Genomic DNA, 21,152 nt, shown 5'->3' with positions numbered 1-21,152 from the left:
AACTGTGGCAAGAAAAGTCATAAAATGGGGCAAAACTCACTTCACAACCGTGTCACTTAACAACAGGAATTTGGGGCTCAATTGTGGTTGTAACTCAAGGACTACCTGTATTTCCCCATTTCGTTTCGGCAGTGGCCAAAGACGACCCTGCAAAAGTGCGTCTTTTTTGTCCTGCCCTTGGAAAGATTGGTATGTGAGAACTGGAAATGCTGGTAGGGTGAGCTTTGAAGCCAAAAATGGATGATAGAGGCGTTCACACTCTCGCTTTCTTCCAAGTTGCAAAAATGGCCCATCCCGTCCCTTTAGTGTGGTTGGTTCAAGACTCATTCCTGATCAAGACTTTAAATTAGGCTATTTTATTTCTACTCAAGTATACGTGCAAATCCATCCCTAGGGTTATTATATATTTAAGCACTGCTGTTTTATGTTGATAACATGTTCATGCACACTGTGTACATCTGTGCATTGTTTAGATATTGGCTTTAGGCAAGGTCACCATGAATGCTATTCCCACAAAGGGATGGATTTATATCAAAACAGAAATGAACTGTCTACTAGCTTCTGCTGACATTAAATATCAAATTGTATTGGATGACAGAAAAATGGAAGCCCCCTATGAGCAGAAGCTGAAGAGGGCTGTGATTAACTGGAACACTGAAATTAGGCTATGTCTGATCCCTGCCACCAAAGATCTCTTGTTGCTTTGGGCCAATAGAATTTTTGGCAGGCAGGTCCACTTATACACTTATACAATCTGGTTTAGCCTATAGGTAGTTTGGGCCAGTGGATCACATATCTAAAGCAGGATTTCCCTGGGTGATGATTTTCCTATGCAATGTGTTTCTTTTAAGTATTTTCAGAAATACTGGTAGTTCAGCTTCTAGGTGTATTCTGTTTTAAATAGAAAATCCCTCTCTCTTTCCCTCCCTCCGTCCCTTTTTGCAGGAACCCATCTGAAAGGGTTTTCAGGGAGACTTTCAAACCTGATGTATGTTTGGCTCCCGGATTCCATAAACCAGCTATGCCTACCATAGCAAAATCTGCCCAGCTGGTTCAGTCTGGCAGGTTTGGCATGCTCCAGTTCCATTGATTAAACAATGTCACCTATTGGGAGCTCAGAAGTGCATTTACTTGGTAGCAGCTTTTTGGAATGTGGTTTCCCCTGGGATTTGAACAACCTTCTGGTTATCTTGAAAGACCCCTTTTTAACTCAATCTCAAACACATTAATCAAACACTGATTATGTTAAGCCATTATATAAGGTCATTGAATTGCCACACAAAAAAGCAAAAACCAGAAATGAATAACAGATACAGACTTGTCCAAGGTTTCACAGCCATTTAATCTTTTCACAGTGTTAAGACATTTGCTCAGAATTTATAGACTGGAAAAGGCACTCTCTGCTGCTTCTTTCTTGGTGTTCTTTACATTGTTCTCTGCACATGGGCATTTTATTCTTATTTCTCCCCTTGGATAATAACAGGACAGGGAGGGAGTCATAAAAAAGGCAGCGGTCCAATGAATGATAAATTTTTTAAAAACTGCCCGGCTCCCTATTTAAATTAATTTGCATGGTGTCAAAAGGATTTACAAAGTATCATGATGGCTTTCATTGCAATTCATCCATTTGCTCTTCCTACTAGGAATATATACTGCGTAATGTTTTCTCTTTCAGCCATTTGCCAACTGTAGGAGAGGGTGACTGAACTGCCATGCTTTATGAACTAGTATGTCAATAAAGGAGAATATTTGTAGCTCAGGGTTGAAATGAGGGGTCCTTGGTGCTCTCTGAGGTTGGTTGTTTTGGTTGTTAACATTAGTATGTGTAACTGGGACTAAACAATGATTGGGTGGCTGCTCCACTGCTCTTTTCAGATGTCACATACTGGCCTTTGCAAGCTAAGCCATTAATCTGAAAAAGAAAATGGAAAGATATAGGTAATAACAAAAACAAAGAATTGAGAAAAATCAGTTAATCTAAGCAAAGCTTAAGTTTCTAAAAGCATGGTTTTACTCATCAGGCCCTTGTTATAGTGCTGTATTTAACTATACTGAATAATTTCTGCAAGAAGTTAAGCGGTCAATTTGGCTAGTGTAAAAATACACCTGTTCACAGGCTATTTTTATACCAACTATGACATAATACATAATTATATAAACAATGTAATTTTATATCAGATATATTAAATATGAAAAATAGCATTAAATTTAAAATATTTGTATATTATATATGTTATTGTAATAACACATCACTTGTAGATAAGAGCACAAATGTGTTAGCTATAGAGGCAATCAAGAGGAATTGTGAATTAAATATATCACAAGACAATGGTAGAAAATCCTCACATCTATGTAAATTTCACTCTAATGATGCTTTCATAAGGAGCCTGGTGGCGCAGTGGACTAAGTGCTGTTAAAGTAGCACTTAGTTGCCAGCTGCCTGCAATTACTGCAAGTTAAAATCTCATCAGGCTCAAGGTTGACTCAGCCTTCCATCCTTTCGAGGTAGGTAAAATAAGAACCTGGATTGTGGGGGCAATAAGCTGACTTTGTATAAAAAGAACACCGCTTAGGGGGGCCCAAAAGCCCTACTAAGCAGGTATATACAAAAGTATGAAGGCTATTGCTTAATGCATTGTAAGCTGCCCTGAGTCTCCAGAGAAGGGCAGCATATAAATCGAACAAATAAAATAAATAAATAAATAAATTTCATAGAGGTCTTCTCTTTCTTCTCAATTTCTTTAAATACATCTTAAGGCAGTGAACGTACCTAATGCTTTTCTCTCTTGTTTTCCCCACAACAACAATCCTGTGAGGTGGGTTGGGCTGAAAAAGAATGACTAGCTCAAAGTCATCCAGCTGGTTTTATACCTAAGGTGATGTGGGACTAGAACTGACTGTCTCCTGGCTTCTACGCCAATATCTTAACCACTACACCAAACTATCCTTTTATAGTGCAACTACTATGATTTGATCATATTTGCATGGTGAGGCTCCACATCATCCTGAGCTTGGTTTAACTCAGGTTTATCTCATTTAACTTGGGTTTATTGACTTAATGACATATTTAGATTTTTACATGATAAAGCAGGATAGATGAGCTTTTTGGTCCTTGGGGCACATTTTTCAATTATAATTATGGGCCCCTTTTATAATTATGCCCTCCAAAGCGTGTATCCAATAAAAGAAATGAAATTTGAGTGAAGATGCATCCATCTTCTCTTCTATTAAGAGAAAAAATGTGAAAAAATGCTAGAAATAGCTTGACTGAAAGCAATAATATTTCAGTTTGAAACATATACTGATTATGTTGTTTAGTTTTGGCACCTCTGAGATTCTGGTTCTTTTAAGGATACTGGCTTACCTTTGCCCGTTTCATGAAGGCCTCTTGGGAAGCCTTCTTATTCTCAGGCTTGCCAGACCAGGCAGCCAACGCCGATGCCTGTAGAGCTCGCCCGTATGAGAAAGTCAGCTTCCAAGGTTTGGGCAGTGGGCACAAATTGATAGCATTGAGGTTAATGGAGGCCTCCTCTTCACTTTGGCCCCCGGAAAGGAAGCAAATTCCTGCAGTTTGAATCAGATTACAAGATATTGATGGCTCAAATTCATAAGTGTTAAAGTAACTGTGCTGGATTGTGATGTTTTATATGATTAGACTAATAAATCCAAAATCTCAGAAAGAAATGATGATCAGCTAGTTCCATATTACAGGTAGTCCTTGACTTACAACCATTCATTTAGTGATCATTCAAAGTTACAGCAGCACTGAAAAAAGTGTCTTATGACCATTTTTTGCACTTAGACCCTGTGATCATGTGATCAAAATTTGGAAACTTGGCAACTGGTTTGTATTTATGACGGTTGCAGTGTCCTGGGGCCATGTGATCACCTTTTGAGGTGATCACCTTTTGAAGATTCACTTAACAACCATGTTACTAATTTTATAACTGTGGTGATTCACTTAACAACTGTGGCAAGAAAGGTTGTAAAGGGGCAAAACTCATTTAACTGTCTTGCTTAGCAACAGAAATTTTGGTCTCAATTGTGGTGATACGTCGAGGACTATCTGTATTGTCATGAAAAATATGTGAAGTTGGACTTCACTCAACGGCATCTTTGTTTTCTGTTTATTTTCTGTTTATGTGCCTCAAATGTTTCTTATTGAAACATTTTTTAAAATTCCCCTTTCAAGGTAGGAAGTTTGTCACGGTAGTTTACTTTTCATATTTTTCAAAAATTTCTTATTTTTCAAGAATTTAAAGAATTAAAAAAATTTAAAGACAGTTAATTCAAGCTACACTATACTGTAAACATTCCATTTCAACAGAGGCCACATTTAAACATAATAAAATCAAACCCAGCAAGATGTCAAATTTTGGAGCTGCATCTTACAATCATTTAAATGTGAACTGAAATTTTCAGCCTTATTAGAAAAGTAATCACAAATGAAGACAGGAATTCTTCTACTGAAAAGATGCAATAAAGATGGGGCTGCCCCAGTTAAAACCACACGTGGACTTAACTGACCTAAGATGGGTCTTTATTGCCCCTAATAGGCCACGTTTTGTAGGGAGTCTTTCAAATAACCTAATTCTAAGCCATTTCGTGCTTTAAAAATTAGTTTAAAATGAAGCTGGGCTATCACATACCTAAGGAAGGGAGTGAACTCCAGTGAGGTATCATGGAAGATAGGAGTGACAGCAGGGGCTACCTAGTCACTCTCTGAAAGCATGAGATGAAACTAAGGTGTGAAGACCCAGAAGACTTCTGGAATAAGGTGCTGGAGACTTCCAGTCTTCCATCATACAAACTGAGCAGGCTGAAGATAGGTGCACAACTGGCAAGTGTGAGTGTAAAAAGATTTTGTGTGCCTAAAATCAATTCTCACCATGGTAGACTGTTCACATAAAAACACATTTTTTCTTTCACAAACCAAGAAATATTGATTCAGGATGCTCAAATTAGCTTTAAAACAGCCTTAATTAGATAGGAAAACCTAAAATGAAATAATGACCGAGGAGAGTTCTGTTGCTCAAATCACAGGGTCTGAAGAATTACCTGGAACAGCTGCTGGGACTGTCCGAAGAAGAGCTGTAACTGTTGCCATGGCCACATCTTGTGGGGTATATTTCTTGGGACAAGCTTGTCCAGCTGTCACCATGTTGGGCTTCAGCAGTGTCCCTTCCAAATAAACATGGTGGTCATTCAAGGCCTTATAAACAGCAGCTAGCACCTGGGGTATAAAGAAAAGTGATGGTGGAAGTGTTTATAAAATGCTTACAGCCCCACTTCTTTTAGTGTGATAACTCTCAGATAAATGTGCCTTTATCCTCAAACAAGATGGTTCAGCAACAATCGTGCCAATAAGTTTCCTTCAGTGTCTCCATGGCTACTCAAGATGGCTGTCCTTCCTCAGTCTGGTACTTTCTTTCAGTGTTGGACTATAGTCTCTGTCATTCATTAACACTCACACTGACTGAAAATGATAGGAGTACAACACATTATCATTGATTACACTTTGCTTATATCTAATCAGGTCCTCTAGATCAGGGGTCCCCAAGCCCCGGCCCACGGCCCACTACTGGACCGTGGCCTATTCAGAACCGGATTGCATGATTGGTGGACCAGTGTGCACGTCATGTGTGCACAGCTCAACTTGCAGTCGAGCTACTTGTGCATGTGTGTGTGCCCTGGCCCGCTGCTCACTTGGCCTGGTTCCCCTGTCCCCCTGCCGCCGAGCTGCCAAGCCACCAAGGTTGGGGACCGCTGTTCTAAATGTCAAGTATGCAACTTCCTTTAACCCCAGCCATTATGATCCAGGATAAGAAATGTTGGACGGTGTGGCTCAGTAACATAAGCTTGTCTTATATTTTTAAAAAACTGGAGAAAACAATTCTTCATCTTTATTCATTTCAAAAGGCATTAGCCCGAGATTTCAAAACTGGCATATATTTTCATGGTTGGTTTTGCTTATTTATTTCTAATAAAATTACAAGCCTGCACAAACCTCTAATTGTACCCATAATGGATGAGGTTAAATGGTTCTCCTTATTTAAAAAATAAAATGATATAACAGGAGTAAAATGAATATTAAGAGAGACACAAAACAGTTTGGACTTTTAAAGTCCTTGAAGATTAGAATTACATTTTAAGTGATCAAACCCTGATAACCAGGGGATGAGACCATTGCACCCATGGGAATTTAATTTTAGACTGAAAAGTGGACCAGACTAATAATGATGATGATGTCAATTGCAGAAGGCAGATTTACTTGGAACAGCTTCCATCCTGCAACGATATCTGTAACATATCTCAACTTAAAAGCACTGGGATTGGCAGTGTCATTGCCTATCCCAGGTTCTTGGTAAGGACTCGATAGGTACACTAAAACACCAAAGCCAGTCTGAACATCTCTCTGGGTGACTGTGCAATGATTAATAATAATAATAATAATAATAATAATAATAATAATAATAATAATAATAATAACAACAGCAGCAACAGCAGCAACAGCAGCAGCAACAACAACACCTCTTTACCTTTTCAGTCACATATTGACATCGCTGCAGGTCATGGTCTCCATCAGGCAGGATTTCAGGTTCCACAATAGGAACTAAGCCATGCTGGTGTTTAAACGGAGAGAGAAGATTTAATTGAAATCCAGATAGGCTGTACTTGAGTTTAGCCAGCTTAAAACTAGGAACGCTCACAATCATACTCATTATCAAGCCGCTGAACAAACTGTCCCAAGCACCCAAATATTTGTGGAGATCTTATTATACCTGTTGGCAAATGCTAGCATAGCGTGCCAATGTGTTAGCGTTCTCCTGGATGGCAAGGGTAGAAGGAGTTGTATGTGTAATTTTCAGCACAGCACGCCACTTGCCAAAATCTGCTCCATCTTTCTTATACTGGGCACAGCGCTCAGCAAGCCCATCCAGACCTGAAGGCAAATGTAGAAGTATTTTAGCAGTTGGGTTTTTCCAATGGGGCAAACTCAGTCCGTGAAGTTAGTTTATGGCTCTGTTTGTCATGAAAATCCAATACTGTATATTGGTTTCATTGAAAAATATTTGGTTGACTTAACCATGGATAAGAATGCCATGTAAACAAAACCTCTGCCTTCTGGAAGCTTGGAATACCAGATAGAAAAGTTGAATTATTTTGTAGTCTTGAGGAAGCTTTTGACAAGAATTTCTCCCCACCCACCCCCAAATCTTTGTAAACACTGCCCCTGGGGCACGTGACAATAATTACTTTTGCTACCTTAAGCATGTAACAGTAACAGTTGGAAGGGACCTTGGAGGTCATCTAATTCAACCTCCTGCTCACGCAGGAGACCTATACTAGGGATTCGAACTGCAGACCTTTCTGATCGACAAGCTCAGTGTCTTAGTCACTGAGCCACCTAGTCAGGTAATTGTGTTCCTATTTGAACTTCAATTCTGTTTTTTGGATTCCTCATTTCTTGAGTTTTCAGGACTAAAACGCAACCATGCCTTCCAAGTCCAGGGTTCCCAAGGTTAATTTGTTCTTGCCTTTAGTGTTTATAGAAGTCTTTTCCCTCAATTTAAAAGCACTATGTTCTTTTTTCCCTTGTTCTGCAACCTTTTTATCTAACATTCTAGCTAATGTTTCTGAAAATTCTATGATGTAAAAGAAAGCTTACCTTGAATGCTGGTTTCATTGTTAGTTCCTGCCAATGGAGCTGTGCCTTTATCCAGCTGTGGATAATTAACACAGCATTAAATGCACATGTATCACAAAATGTAATAAAGCACACAGATCGTTTAAACATGGGCACTACCAATATATGTTGGATCAACTCCTACCCTCAAAACGACGCTATAGAGCACTGCACACCAGAACAACTAGACACAAGAACAGTTAAGTTTAATAACAGAAATAAAGACTATAAATGTTGCGTTCATTTGTAAAAATAAAATGATTATGTTGGAATTAATTACTTTATGAATGTTTATAATAATTGTGATGATTTATATTGTTAAAATATATCCATCTAAGCAAATGAAAGAGAACAATGGAATTATAATTGATTAGAATTTAAGATTTGTAATGGGTTTTGGGGGATAATGGCATAGTTAAATAGATAAAATTGAGGGAAATAACTGAGTAAAATATTAAGTTGTGTTAATTGAAAATTAAGATTTGTTAGTGATTTGTATTAATTTATGACCGGATCAAAAGCTTTGTTTTGAAAAAATGTGTTTTATGTTTATGTTTTTAAAAAAATAATAAAAAACTTTTTTTTAAAAAAAAAGAACAGTTTTTTCCCCGAATGCCATCACTCTGCTAAATAAATAATTCCCTCAACACTGTCAAACTAGTTACTAAGTCTGCACTACTATTAATTTTCTCATCGTTCCTATCACCCATCTCCTCCCACTTATGATTGTATGACTGTAATTTTGTTGCTTGTATCCTTATGATTTATATTGATATTATTTCCTGATTGCTTATTTGTACTCTATGACTATCATTAAGTGTTGTACCTTATGATTCTTGATGAACGTATCTTTTCTTTTCTAGACATCTAGGAAAGGATTTTGAAACTATTTACCTTGATTCCAACCACTATACCCTTGTCCTTAATGACAGCTGGGAAGAGTTTTCCAGTGTTGTCCTTCTGATAGAGAGTCTCGTGGAAGAAAATAACTCCCCCAATCTGTTGGTTGATGGATGGGTCGGAAGAGAAGAGAATATCACGGAACTGACGCCGATTTTCTTCCGTATTCTCCACTTTGATGCGTTGCAGCCTGTTACCCATTGTCCCTATGGAGAGGAGAACCACTAAAAGTCAGGAACTTTGTGTTGGTGACCTTTGCCTATAATCTGTCCTTTTATTTATAACAAGTTTTAAAAGCTCCGCAAAAGATGGTAGGGTGTGCATTCATGAATAACACGCAATGATTTATAAAATTCCATCACCTAAAATATAACTGGTAGTATCACCTATGTGGATTACACTCCTTCAGATTACAGGCACGGGATTTAATCTTAACATTCCACATCATGTGAAAATATTCTCTATATTTATAGAAAATTGGCTAATCTCTCTCTCTTATAGGATTAGGGGAAATTGGGATTATATTAGCAATTTTTGACTGGAAAAATTCACATTTTCTATCCTTTGCCTGTGGTCTGAAAGTGTGCAGACCAGGAAAAGCAGAGAGAGGGTAGAAAACAATGTGAAATTCATTTCTGAATGTCTTCCCTTGGCTTGTCTAAGGCAACTCTGAAAATGAGCCTCATTCATCATTTACAATGGCGCCCCTTATAGTTGAATCATTCACAACTGAAATGAATGAATCTAACCTTTCAGCCTCGATAGAAAAGAATAAAAATGATGGTTTGATGGCACTTACCTACAGATTCATCTGCAGCTAGGATCCCTTTGCCAGTAGCTACAATCCGCTGAGCTGTGTCAGAGAGTGCCTTTTTCTGCTCCGGAGAGAGGGTTGGAAATTGGTGGGTCATGGTGGCTGAAAGAAAAGACCATTCCAAAGTTTTAAGATAAATTTATTTGGATATCTGAATAATCTAATGATTTTTTAATTTTATTTTAGTAACAACAGCATCATTATAATGGCATAAAGCCTTTGTGCATTTAAATGTAACAGGAAGAGGACACATTCTCACCTACACTGAGGTTTTCAGCCATTATAAATCAGTAAAACAACTGTCATGTCCCTGTCTGAGTCTGTCTCTGAGATAGAAGAGGAAAAACTGACAGAGCAAGAGAGTGGCTCCATTGGTTGTGGAGGAAACTGGGGAAGGGCAAAGTCAGAGCAGGGGAGAGGTAGAACAAGGGAAAGGGGGTTCTGATGAAGACCAAGGCCCACCCCCTCCTCATCCTAGGGCACGCACGGAAGAACAGAGAAGAGAGCAACATGGGTTTGGGTTGCGTGGCTTACGAGGAGGAGTGGGCCCCAACTCCCTTCATAAGATACACCTGGAGCTGGAGTTTAAAAGGGAGGCAAATGGGAGGGATGGTTGTCGGGAACAAACACTGAGTTCCTATTAGCTGCTTTATCTGAGTTCCTGGCATCCTTCCAACTGGTTTGATTTACTGCCGTTCAACTTCAAGTCTGGACTTCTTATCTTGCTTGCCCTGCCAGATTAATTACTTTATCTTGCCCTGTGGGATTTATAGTTGGAAGTTTTGTCTGCTTACAGGTTTGTGGAAGAGTTTTTCTCCAGACCGGAGAGTAAAGGGACGTTGGGGGCAAAGTTTGGAGCTAATAAAGGGATTTGTACTTATTCTTTGATTGTGTTGCCCTTGTGCCATGCCCCGGGTTATCACAACAACAAAAAAAACAATAAATAGTGGATTTTAAAAATGTCTTCAGCTTCAAAGGGCCCTGGACTCATTTTGGTTGGGATTCAGAACATGGTACAGAGATGCCATCAGGCATATTTGTGGTGATCTCTAGAGGAACCAGGACTACCCCAGTTCTTGATGTCTTAGCTGTTTTCAATAAAATTGACCACAGTGTCTTTCTGGACCACCTTTGGGGATGAAGAATAGGAAGCACTGTATTGTAGTGATTTTCCTCTTTCTTTATAGCTGGTCCCAGTCAGTGTTGGTGGGAGGAGACTATGAACCTGAGTTCCTTGATATACGGGGTGCCGTAGGACTTGGCACTCTCCTTTCCTCTTATTTAATATCTGTGTGAGGTGATCTGTCATTTTGAGGTCAGGTATGGCCACTAAGATGATGGTGTATCTAAGCTAAGCCTGACTAAGTATGAGATCAAGATCTTATCTCAGTGTTCGGAGGCTGTGAAGGTCTGGATAGTGAGGAACAGACTCAGACAACCCTGGCACCCTGCCAAATGAAATGTATGTAGTTGGACCAACTGAAACCAAATTTTCCATTCTTATTCCTGAATGGGACTAAAACTGTGAGCCCAGAGGGGCAGGAGGAAGCAAGCCCAAGAATCAGACAGGTGGAAGGTAGACCCAAGGGACCTTGGGTGGTGGGATGCAGGTGGGAGCACCCCTGAGGTCTTTCGTAAGGGCTGGTGGATAAATGCCCAAATTTTGTTCACGTGATTACAGGGGTACTGCAGCATCCATAGCTTTAGGAACAGGTGGTAAATCCCTTTGTTCAGTGCCATTGTAATTTTGAAAGGTTCCTGAATGAATGGTCATAAGTCGAGGATTCCCTGTACAGTCCAAAAAAACAGGTGAAGGAATGAAGCAAGAGTTCCGGCTAAAAGAGAAATGGAACAGCAACATCTCCACACAAGAAGGCAAGAATAACATGAGTTCCGCAGCATTCTCATCTAAGCCACAGCTGAGCTGGAGATAAACCAGCTTAATTTTCCAACACTGCTGACATCATGGGAAAACAGCTGTCTGGAGCTGCTTAGAATCCTCATGCGGACATGCTCTCAATGTGCATTATTGCTTAACGCATACAGGACCTTCAGAATTTGGCGCAACATCTACATAGTCCTACATTCTTCAAGCAAGAAGCATTGACATCTCTAGAAATTGGTCCTCCTTCTGACCATCTCTAATGTAAGTAATATGTGGCACCCTGTTAATTTTGAGTGGGGAGTTTATAAGATTATTTTCTTCTAATAAAATACCTACTAATAAACAAATTCCTTATTTAGAAAAGAAAGGTAAACATAATCAGGGAAACACCACATTTTCAGCCTTTCCTGTTTATTAGATCCTGGGTAATAAGAACAACAAACTGAGCAATTATTTTCCGTGTTTGCTAAGATTAATGCCTAAAACATTTTGCCTTTCTGTAATTCCAATCTAATTAACATCTGGCTTAATAAAAATGATATAATGGGCTTTAAGTGTCATGCAGAGGTAGTCCTCGACTTACGACCAGAGATCAAAACTTCCATTGCTAAGCAAGATAGTTCTTAAGTGAGTTGTGCCTCATTTTACGACCTTTTTTTACCAGAGTTGTTAAGTGAATCGCTACAGTTGTTAAGTTAGTAACACGTTTGTTAAGTGAATCTGACTTCCCTGTTGACTTTGCTTATCAGAAGGTCACCAAAGATGATCACATGTGTGATATTTTCCCTTCCCTGTGTGATATTTTCCCTTCCCTGTATGGTCATGGACCCCATCCAAAAGTATTTGAGAAATACTCTAGAAGTTGCCTTGGGAAGGTCTTAAAAGCAACCTAAAAATACCTCACTGAAGAAACGAACTATCCATATGATGAGAAGAAGCAATATGGATTGCTAGAAGCAGATAGCATGGTGGCTCTCTCCCTTTCCTTTGCTGACGTTTGCCATTGTAGAAGCTGCTTTTTGTAGAAATGCAAGAAACTGCCTGCCCTCAGCCATATTGCTTTATTCTTCTGACACTGGCTATCAAAATTTTAGCATGTTATGTCCAACAAGATTGTGATCCTAAAAGAGCCATGGTGGCGCAGTGGTTAGAATGCAGTATTGCAGGCTAACTCTGCCCACAGCCTGGAGTTCGATCCTGATTGGCTCAAGGTTGACTCAGCCTTCCATCTTTCTGAAGTCGGTAAAATGAGAACCCAGATTGTTGGGGGCAATTTGTTGACTCTGTAAACCACTTAGAGAGGGCTGTAAAACATTATGAAGCAGTATATAAGTGCTATTGCTAAGTGCTAAGATTCTTTTCTACTACAGAGAATCAGATTCCTTGTTTCCAAATAACATTGGGATCTTCTAATAGAGGACTCTGTTTTTTATTAACAGGCCCTTGGGCTAATCAGCTTCTGCTTCCTCAGCGCCAATGCGCCTATCAGGGATTCTTGGAGGAGGAGAGCTATGTTACTTTATGGTAGCCAAAACCAGGAAGAATCTGGATTCATAAAATATATACAGGAGGTTAAAAAAACTCCTACAAAAACACCTGAATTTTTGCTTCTACTGGGAGATACGATAGCTTTTAATTCTTCCCTTGGTGCTTATATGTAGTTCAGAGATTTTTAGGTACATAGATGTAGGAATAATTTATATGGCTCATGTAGGTATCCAGTCAGTTAATCATTAAAGCAGGCTGTTGATTATCCTGTTTCAGAATCTGCCAAGAGAAAAGCTAAGTGGTTCTATTATCTGCCACTGGCTACTGTGAATGACATTCAAGACTGTAGTAATTATTTTCTTTCACTTGGATAATGGCTGTACTCAGACATATGTACCGTACTTTTTGGAGTATAAAATGCACTCCCTCCCCCAAAGTGGGTGAAATTTGTGGTGCATCTTATACACCGAATGTTGCTGAAGCCCCACCCACCCGCCGGCCATTTTAGACCTGTTCCAGGCTGCGGGGATTGCCACAGCACATTGCCACCGATCGCTGCCTCTGCGCATTGCATTTTCCGCCTCCACCCGCCGCATTTTCCACCACCGCACACCCCATTTTTGGCCTATGTGTCTCATATTTTCAGCCTGTTCCAGGCAGCGGGGATTGGCGGCGGCAGCAGCTGCAATCCCCGCCGCTTGGAACCGCTAAAAATGTGACGTGTGAAGGCCAAAAACAGGGCATGCAGAGACGGAAAATATGATGCACAGAGGTTAAAAACGCGATGCGATCAGCAGCGATATGCTGTGGTGATCCCTGCAGCCTGGAACAGGTCTAAAACAGAGCCTGTGAAGGCCAAAAATGTGATGTACGGAGGCAGCAATCGGCAGCGATGGGCTCTGGCGATCCCAGCAGCCTGGAACAGCTGATTGACAGTATTCCAGGAGGCTGATCCAGGGGTGAGTTCTACTTACCTTTACTACTGGTTCGCAATGAGATCGTGCATGCGCGCTTGCTTCGCACGCATGCACCTTGCTTCTGTACATATACAGAAACTTCTGCGCATGTGCAGATTGCCGATGACGACATCTGGGGCAGTGGGCAGGGCCTCCCACCGGTATTACTACCGGGGGCAACCCACCACTGGACTGATCCAACTGCCAATCAGCTGTTCGTGCTAAATCAGGCTGCGATAACGTGCTGAAGCTGACCAAGCTGTTTGCTGAAAGGACGTTAGCCAGATGAATACCAATGGATACTGGTAGGCAGAGGCAGATATTTTTCCCTTTGTTTTCCTCCCCAAAGACAAATGTGTGTCTTGTACTCTGGAGCGTCTTATTCTCCAAAAAATACGGTATTAGTGTGCATGTCTGCTTGTGTGTAACACTACCATTAAAAAAAAAAAACTATTTCCTGGAATGACAGAGCATCCAAAACCACAGGTGAAATCACAAAATACCATCTTAAGAAAAACTGTACAAAGCTTTTTCCATCTGAATAAATGAATGTCTGCCTAAATAAGGAAGGTTTCTCTCTAAACATCTTTGATATGAAGAAGACATTAAAATGCATATTTTAAAAAAATCTTTTAATGGTTTTAACTTAATTGTTGTTAATATTGCAGGGTTCAGTTTTGGTTTGAGATTTAGAATTGACAGTATAATAAGTAATTGCCTGGAGTAATTTGAATTTGGCAGAATATAAGTGCTGTAACAAGTTACGTGTGTGAGATGGGCGACTATATAAATCAAATAACTAAATAAATGCAAAAGAAAGAGGGGGGGAAACATGTTTTCACTTGCAAGTGGATGTTAAGCTCATTGCAGTTTCACCCTAACAATTTCTCTTTGTTTCTCACCACCAATCAATATATTTTGGCAGCCTGAACTTGAGCAGTTCTGGAGACAATTTTAAAAGAGGATGTTCAGGGTTATATCGTGTGGCTTGAATTTTAGCAAATCTGGGTGACACCGCATTAAAAAAAGTGATAAGGAAGAGTTTTTATTATTTTGAAAAGTATAATAAAATAACAGACTTCGGCTTCTAGGAAAAACACACACACACACCCAAGCTTTGAAAGCTAGCAATTAAGACGGACATAACTAGGTACCGAATGAGCCCATTTGTCACACAAACAAATTGTATTTTCCAAGCCTAAAAGTTTCACAGAGAGAAAAGGTTGTTGCAGCCAGTGGTGGGATTCAAATAATTTAACAACCAGTTCTCTGCCCTAATGATTTCTTCCAACAACCAGTTCACCAAACTGCTCAGAAAGTTAACAACTGGTTCTCCTGAAGTGGTGCGAACTGGCTGAATCCCACCACTGGTTGCAGCACAATAAAAAGTGTGGTGGCATTTAACATATATCAGGAGCATCCACAGCAAAGAAGGCTGTTTGCCTAATCAAATCCCTGGCAGTGAGACAACAGGATCTGGGCAGGAACAGTCAACCTAGCTGGAATGTAAACCTTTTTTCCTCTCTTTTTTTTTTGAGCTACAGAAGAAGAGGAGAAAAATAATAATTCCCCATTAGAAATAGCACAAAGGTTGTCTTCTGTTAATGTTATAACAGATGACAGATCAAAGTCCAAGAACTGAGGTCAGAAGAGGGTTAGCAGGTTGTGCCTTCCAACTATGGTTGCTGCAGTATGGACTGTGTGTGTGTGTGTGTGTGTGTATTTTGGGGGGGAGGGAGAGATAGATGTGCAATTTGCAAGGTCTCTTGTGAGTCTTTTAGGACGTGTGTCCAACTTTTGTTCCTAGGTAATAGACAGCTAATGTTTAGTTTTGCTAAATCTAAACCCTGGTTGTATGGAGAATAATTAACCACTGAGTACAGCCATTACGTGGATTTGAACGATCACTCTTTTCACTTGCTAGACCCAAAAGATATGGACTTTAGTAGCAGTCTAAGCAGGATTAAAAATCTAGTGATTTGCTATATGGGTTAAAAAGAATCTTGGATTAGCAGAATTTTTCTATAGCGCGTTTATAAAGTACTTCTTTAATTGTACCTTACATGATTGATATGATGGTGGAAAACAGGAGGGAGTAGTGTTATTCATGGTGGTTCACTGAGCTCTTGGATGAAAGGCAAAATACACATTTAATAAATAAATAAATCTTCTACAGTGCAATTAAATGAGAGACAGTTTGGTGTGGTGGTTTAGACATCTGGCTAGAAACTGGGAGACTGTGAGTTCTAGCCCCACCTGAGGCACAAAGCCAGCTCAGTGACCTTGGTCCAGTCACACACTCTCAGCTCTAGGAAGGAAGCAATGGCAAGCTACTTCTGAAAAATCTTGCCGAGAAAACTGCAGGGACAAGTCCTGGCAGTTGCTAGGAGTCAACGCTGATTTGAAGGTGTATATGTGTGGGTTCGAGACGAGACCCAAGTGCCATGTGACAGGGTGAGTTCCTGTCCTTGCCCAACTCCTGCCCTCCTAGCTGTTTGAAAGCATGCAATGCCGTAGATAAATAGGTGCCCCTTCCATGGGGAGAGAGAGTGTGCAACTAAACATTAAAATAGACACTAGGTGAGTTTGTAGATTTTTGCAGACCTGCAAGAGTGAAAAAATGGAAGTTGCCTTTTGCACAGCATTCCGTCAAGCAGAAAGCTCTAAAATTTCAAGAGGAGGTGGGGTGGGGGAGGGAGAGAATAGTATACAGTACTGTGGTCAAGAGTCATGAATTTCTTTAAAATAAGGCAACTTCGAAGTGTTGGTGATCATAACCTGCTCCATCGATTTTACTGGACTCACTACTTCAAGCATGATATTGAGTCCAATAAAAAGAGCCTTCCATCAGTTCACAGCTTCTAGATGTGATGTACTGCATATTTCCCCCGCTTTGCTCATGAAATGCTATGGAGATGGGTGCATATGAGTGTCCATTACAGCTATAACTCTCCTGGGTGATCTTACCAATGTATGCCTCTTTGCCTTGGCATAATACGGGACACAATAATATACACAGTATTTGGAAAGAAAGGATTGAATGCTTCAATACTGTCTTTTGATTAGTAACAGTAGGAGCTCTCAAAAATATTTATTTTATTTAGTTATTTATGTGTGTGGGAGGGGGAGGGTTCCGGATTGTAAAGTTTATCTGAAGGAAAAGAATTATAAATAAGTATTGGATGGCATATTGGAAAAGAACATACAAAACAGAAGTTTCTGCCTCTCTGCTTGTGTAGAACTGATCAATATTGCTTTGACAGAGGGGGAAAAAAATAGTATTTTTTCACCCAAAATGTCCTATAGCCGTGATAGCGAACCTATAGCATGCGTGCCTCCCGCTGGCCAGCTGGTCTTCGGTCTCTGCCACGCATGCGCGGGTGACAGGGTGCATGCAAGGGGGGTGTATGTGCAGGGGGCACAGGTGTGTGTGGGGGGTGCGCATGTGTGGGGTGGGGCCCATGCACTCATGGGGGCTGGGCACATGTGTGGGGCCAATGCGCATATTGCATTTTGGGGGTTTGGGTGCACGCTTTAGGCACTCGGTCCGGAAAAGGTTAGCCATCACTGTCCTATAGTATCAGGCACCCAAGGAGTTCTTGCCACCTATGATTAGTGAATTTTAGTGTTCCAGGGGCTCTTTAGTACTACCACAGAAATAAGTATTTAATTATTGCCAGCACTTTCCACAAGACTTTCTCAGACAATAAATGAATTATTCCCAGACAATAAAAGAATTAATGAGCCACTGTGGCACAGTGGTTAGAGTGCAGTACTGTAGGCTACTTCTGCTGCCTGCAATTTGGCAGTTTAAATCTTACCAGGCTCAAGGTTGACTCAGCCTTCCATCCTTCCAAGGTGGGTAAAATGAGGACCCAGATTGTTGGGGAAAATATGCTGACTCTGTAACCTGCCTAGAGAGGGCCCTAAAGCACTGTAAACAGGTATATAAGTCTAAGTGCTATTGCTATTGCTAATGCGTTTTGAAATCCAACAATCCAGTTCTGTATTCATCTATATATTTATCCTTAACTACAGCTTCCATGCAGCTCAGTCACAAATGGATCTCAGTTTTTTCCACAGCCACCTGCACAAACGCTGCAGCCAGGACTACAGAAAGTTGCTTTTGTAGGTTGCATGTGTGCACTCATCTGTCTTTCTAATGCTATCGCAATTTTGACTTAAGAGAGCAATGACTTCAAAATGTTTAAAGCGGAAAAAAGTCTCAAACTTCTACAGTCTTGTTTGGGATATTAGCAGATCCTAAACAATGTCCTTATTGCCAGGACCTCTAAAATAATTTTTAAAAATTAGAAAAAAAAAACCAGGCCCACTAGTGATGAAAAAAACAACAAAGTTCATGATACCTAGAAATAGAACAAGCCATTGCCATCAAATATAATTTGGATACTTAAGAAAACCTAAATCTGAACTACATTCCCTCTGAAGTTCCTGCCCTATGAAGTTTTTCAAACTACCAATTGCATTATCAAGTAATGAACGCTACTTAAAAAATAAGCAAAATGTATTCAAGTATTCCTACTAATACATAGATTTTTAAAAAGCCAGTTGATGTAGAGAAACATCGTATGATTTAAAACAGTGAGTGATAGAAAGAGAATATGCCCTATCTGCCAACAGTCATTTCAATCTTCCTCAGCGGAAGCAGTCAACCACAATAATGAATTAAAGAAGATAATAGGAGAAGATGTGGACTGCTTTGAAACTTGGTGTGGAGAGAGGCAGAGGGCCATTTTAATAGACAGAAAACACTGGTTTATCTTTGAAGTCTCTTCAGGCTCTTCATTGAATAAAAACTGCCATACCCTCTTCCAAAGTGTGGGTTGGTATTTGAAGATAACAAGTGGAGCAATACTTTCTTCCCAGCTATTAAAGTTTCTCGGTATTTGTATAATAAATAGCAATAGAACCGTATACAGTTTCATAGTGCTTTACAGCCTTCTCTAAGCAGTTTACAGAGTCAGCATATTGGCCCCAACAATCTGGGTCCTTGTTTTACCAACCTTGGAAAGATGGAAAGCTGAGTCAACCTTGAACCGGTCTGGATTGAACTGCTGACAGTCGGCAGAATTAACCTGCAGTACTGCATTCTAACCGCTGTGCCACCAGGGCTCTTAGAAGTAGTAGAGAAAAAGATAGCATCATACCAGCAATACATAAATAAATAAAATAAAATCTTTGAAAGTCCATGTCCCTGATGATTTCTCCCATTGGGAGAAAAGTAGTCCTGATACAGCCATGGGAAGCCTAGTTGTGTTCCTCATTGAGCCAAAGACAACTCTTTTAATGACTTTTCATTGTCCTACCGGCATATCAAAAAACGCATGGCCACTATTCTGGTTTTGGCACACAGTAGGAACTAAGAATCTTCTTTGTGTACAGAAGATAATAGGATTTTCTTATCCGACAGTAAATCAGCTTCCCCAATAGATTTTGCAGTCCTTGACTTAACAAGGCATGTATCATAGCCTTAATGAATGTTTGCCTGAAATCTTGGATGAACATTAAGCTGCATTTTAAGCATTCTTTCAAACCTACTCTACAACCACCTTGCTTGGAGCACAGTTGGGCAACACGTGATTCCCCGAATGTTGTCTAACTCTCATAAGTCCAAGAAAGCATGGTCAGAGGAAAGACTGATGGCAGCCGCAGTCCGACAATACCTGAAGGGTAACATATTACTCACTGAGGGATTTAAATGTATGCTTACTGGGGAATAGAAACAGCTCCACCAGTTCGCCTTTGGGTAAATGGCTCTTTGGGGACTGGCTGTCATTGCTTAGCTCTTGTCAATATTGTATACATCCTCTCTCATGGTATGTGGAAGAGTAAATCACAAGATTATATAAGTCCAATAAATAAATAAATTCTCCAAATTCCAAGTGTGTCATCATCTCACGAAGATTGCTTATCATTACAATGAAGGACCAGTTGTTCCATGGTTAATAGCAGAGATGCTGGGAGTTTTACTTCAGCAATATCTGGAGAGCCACAGATCGGTCCCTCCAATTTACGAGGGTAAAAGCACCAAAAGAGAATTATTAACTACACCTCTGCCTCCCCCCCCCCCATACGCTCCATAGGAGCTCCTTGATCCATTCTTCTGTCTTACATTCTGTTCATTTTTCCTTGGCGATCCGTCTTATTGCTGACGTGGCAAAGATCTAGGCTGCTTTTAATAGGACTAACTTCTTGCACAATTGGAGCGGACACTCACATCTTGTTAACGATTATTGAGGGATCCGGGACTGTAATCTTTATTCTGGATCGGGAGGGAGACATTTCATTAGCGGCTTTAAGAGCGGCGGAATCCCTCGAGTGAAGACGATTTGGGGAAGAGAAAGGGAGAGTCTACATCGGAGATGAAAACCATTTCAGACGCAAAAAGATGAGGCGGGTTCTAAAGAGCAAACCCGCGACTTGGCTTTTGAATGGGAAGACCAAAAGCCTCTGCAATTGTGTAACGCAGTGTTTCTCAACCTTGGTAGCTTGAAGATGGGTGGACTTCAACTCCCAGAATTCCCCCAGCCAGCGCTGCTGGCTGGGGGAATTCTGGGAGTTGAAGTCCACCCATCTTCAAGCTACCAAGGTTGAGAAACACTGGTGTAACGAATTGCAGTGACACAATTACACAACCCTTGGAGAGGAAGACCTCCTCTCTCGTCCTGGGCATAGCTTTCCGAGGGACTGGAGGCTTTAATTTACATGCAGTTTAGGTAGAAATGCGCGGAGCGATTGTTGAACTGACTCGCACCTTTCTGGATCAATGGGCTATAGGGAGTTACTGTACCCTTCAGTAAGAGCTAGAGGCTCCGTTTTAATCTGAGAAGGGGCATCTCCGGGGAGGCACACTTTTTTCTCATTTACCACCACCACCAACAAAGCTTTCTCTCTTCCCTAGTTTCCCAAGAACCCTCCTGAACGCCTTTGCGCTTACCGTTTCGGTGGATCTTCACCGCCTCTCCCAGAAGCTCTTGTGAATGGACGGGGTGGCTTCAGCCAAACGGGACGAATTCTGCCACGGGGAAACTTTTTATACCTTTGGCGCAAGTTAACTGCTAGTTAACCCTTCCCCGAATTTTCTTGCCCTCTTCCTCCACTTCAAGCTGGTTGACACATGGAACTCCTCAGCAGTTCTGATTGGCTGTGAAGGGTGATAAGGTTGGTCCAATAAGAAGCTGTTGTGGGTTTGTGTGTGTATGTGTGTGTGTGTGCTTACTTGCTTGCCAAACAACTGCCCTGTGTACTCAAGCGCAATACATTTTGCAACGCCTGCATATGACGAAAGAAGCAAGGTTTTGCAAAGGGGAAATCATAGCCAGAAAGTTCTCCCTTTGAAGCTGTCTTCTTTACCAAGGGCTGCTTCTGCTAACTTGTCTAAGTCCAGGACCTGGGAAGGCA

The 21,152-nt window shown here is 40.6% G+C and overlaps 1 protein-coding gene across 1 annotated transcript; it reads right to left on the bottom strand.

Moving 5' to 3' along the window:
• Positions 1–1,318: 1,318 nt before the first annotated feature.
• On the bottom strand, positions 1,319–20,796 carry ALDOB (aldolase, fructose-bisphosphate B). The gene is made up of 9 exons (XM_070938550.1): positions 20,689–20,796; positions 9,387–9,503; positions 8,582–8,793; positions 7,670–7,724; positions 6,783–6,943; positions 6,540–6,623; positions 5,059–5,233; positions 3,365–3,564; positions 1,319–1,912 (listed from the first exon to the last, which is right to left on the bottom strand). The coding sequence occupies exons 2-9, from the start codon at positions 9,496–9,498 to the stop codon at positions 1,817–1,819; spliced, it is 1,095 nt and encodes a 364-aa protein (XP_070794651.1). The 5' UTR covers positions 9,499–9,503; positions 20,689–20,796; the 3' UTR covers positions 1,319–1,816.
• Between the last annotated feature and the right edge of the window lie 356 nt (positions 20,797–21,152).

This window comes from Pituophis catenifer, unplaced genomic scaffold (genome assembly GCF_029215685.1).
Source record: "Pituophis catenifer annectens isolate HBS135680 unplaced genomic scaffold, rPitCat1.0.hap2 SCAF_2, whole genome shotgun sequence".
NCBI classification, from domain to species: domain Eukaryota; kingdom Metazoa; phylum Chordata; class Lepidosauria; order Squamata; family Colubridae; genus Pituophis; species Pituophis catenifer.
The sequence above is the reverse complement of the archived record's forward strand: the minus strand, read 5'-3'. Positions and strand labels throughout refer to the sequence as shown.

What these genes read in the sequence shown, in the direction of transcription:
- ALDOB (XM_070938550.1), bottom strand. Translation starts at nt 9,498, where the DNA reads ATGACCCACCAATTTCCAACCCTCTCTCCGGAGCAGAAAAAGGCACTC. An exon ending in GTATAGTGGTTGGAATCAAG is followed by an intron (nt 7,725 to 8,581) that starts GTAAATAGTTTC and finishes AATTATCCACAG; the next exon opens with CTGGATAAAGGCACAGCTCC. An exon ending in GTCAATATGTGACTGAAAAG is followed by an intron (nt 5,234 to 6,539) that starts GTAAAGAGGTGT and finishes TTTATACCCCAG; the next exon opens with GTGCTAGCTGCTGTTTATAA.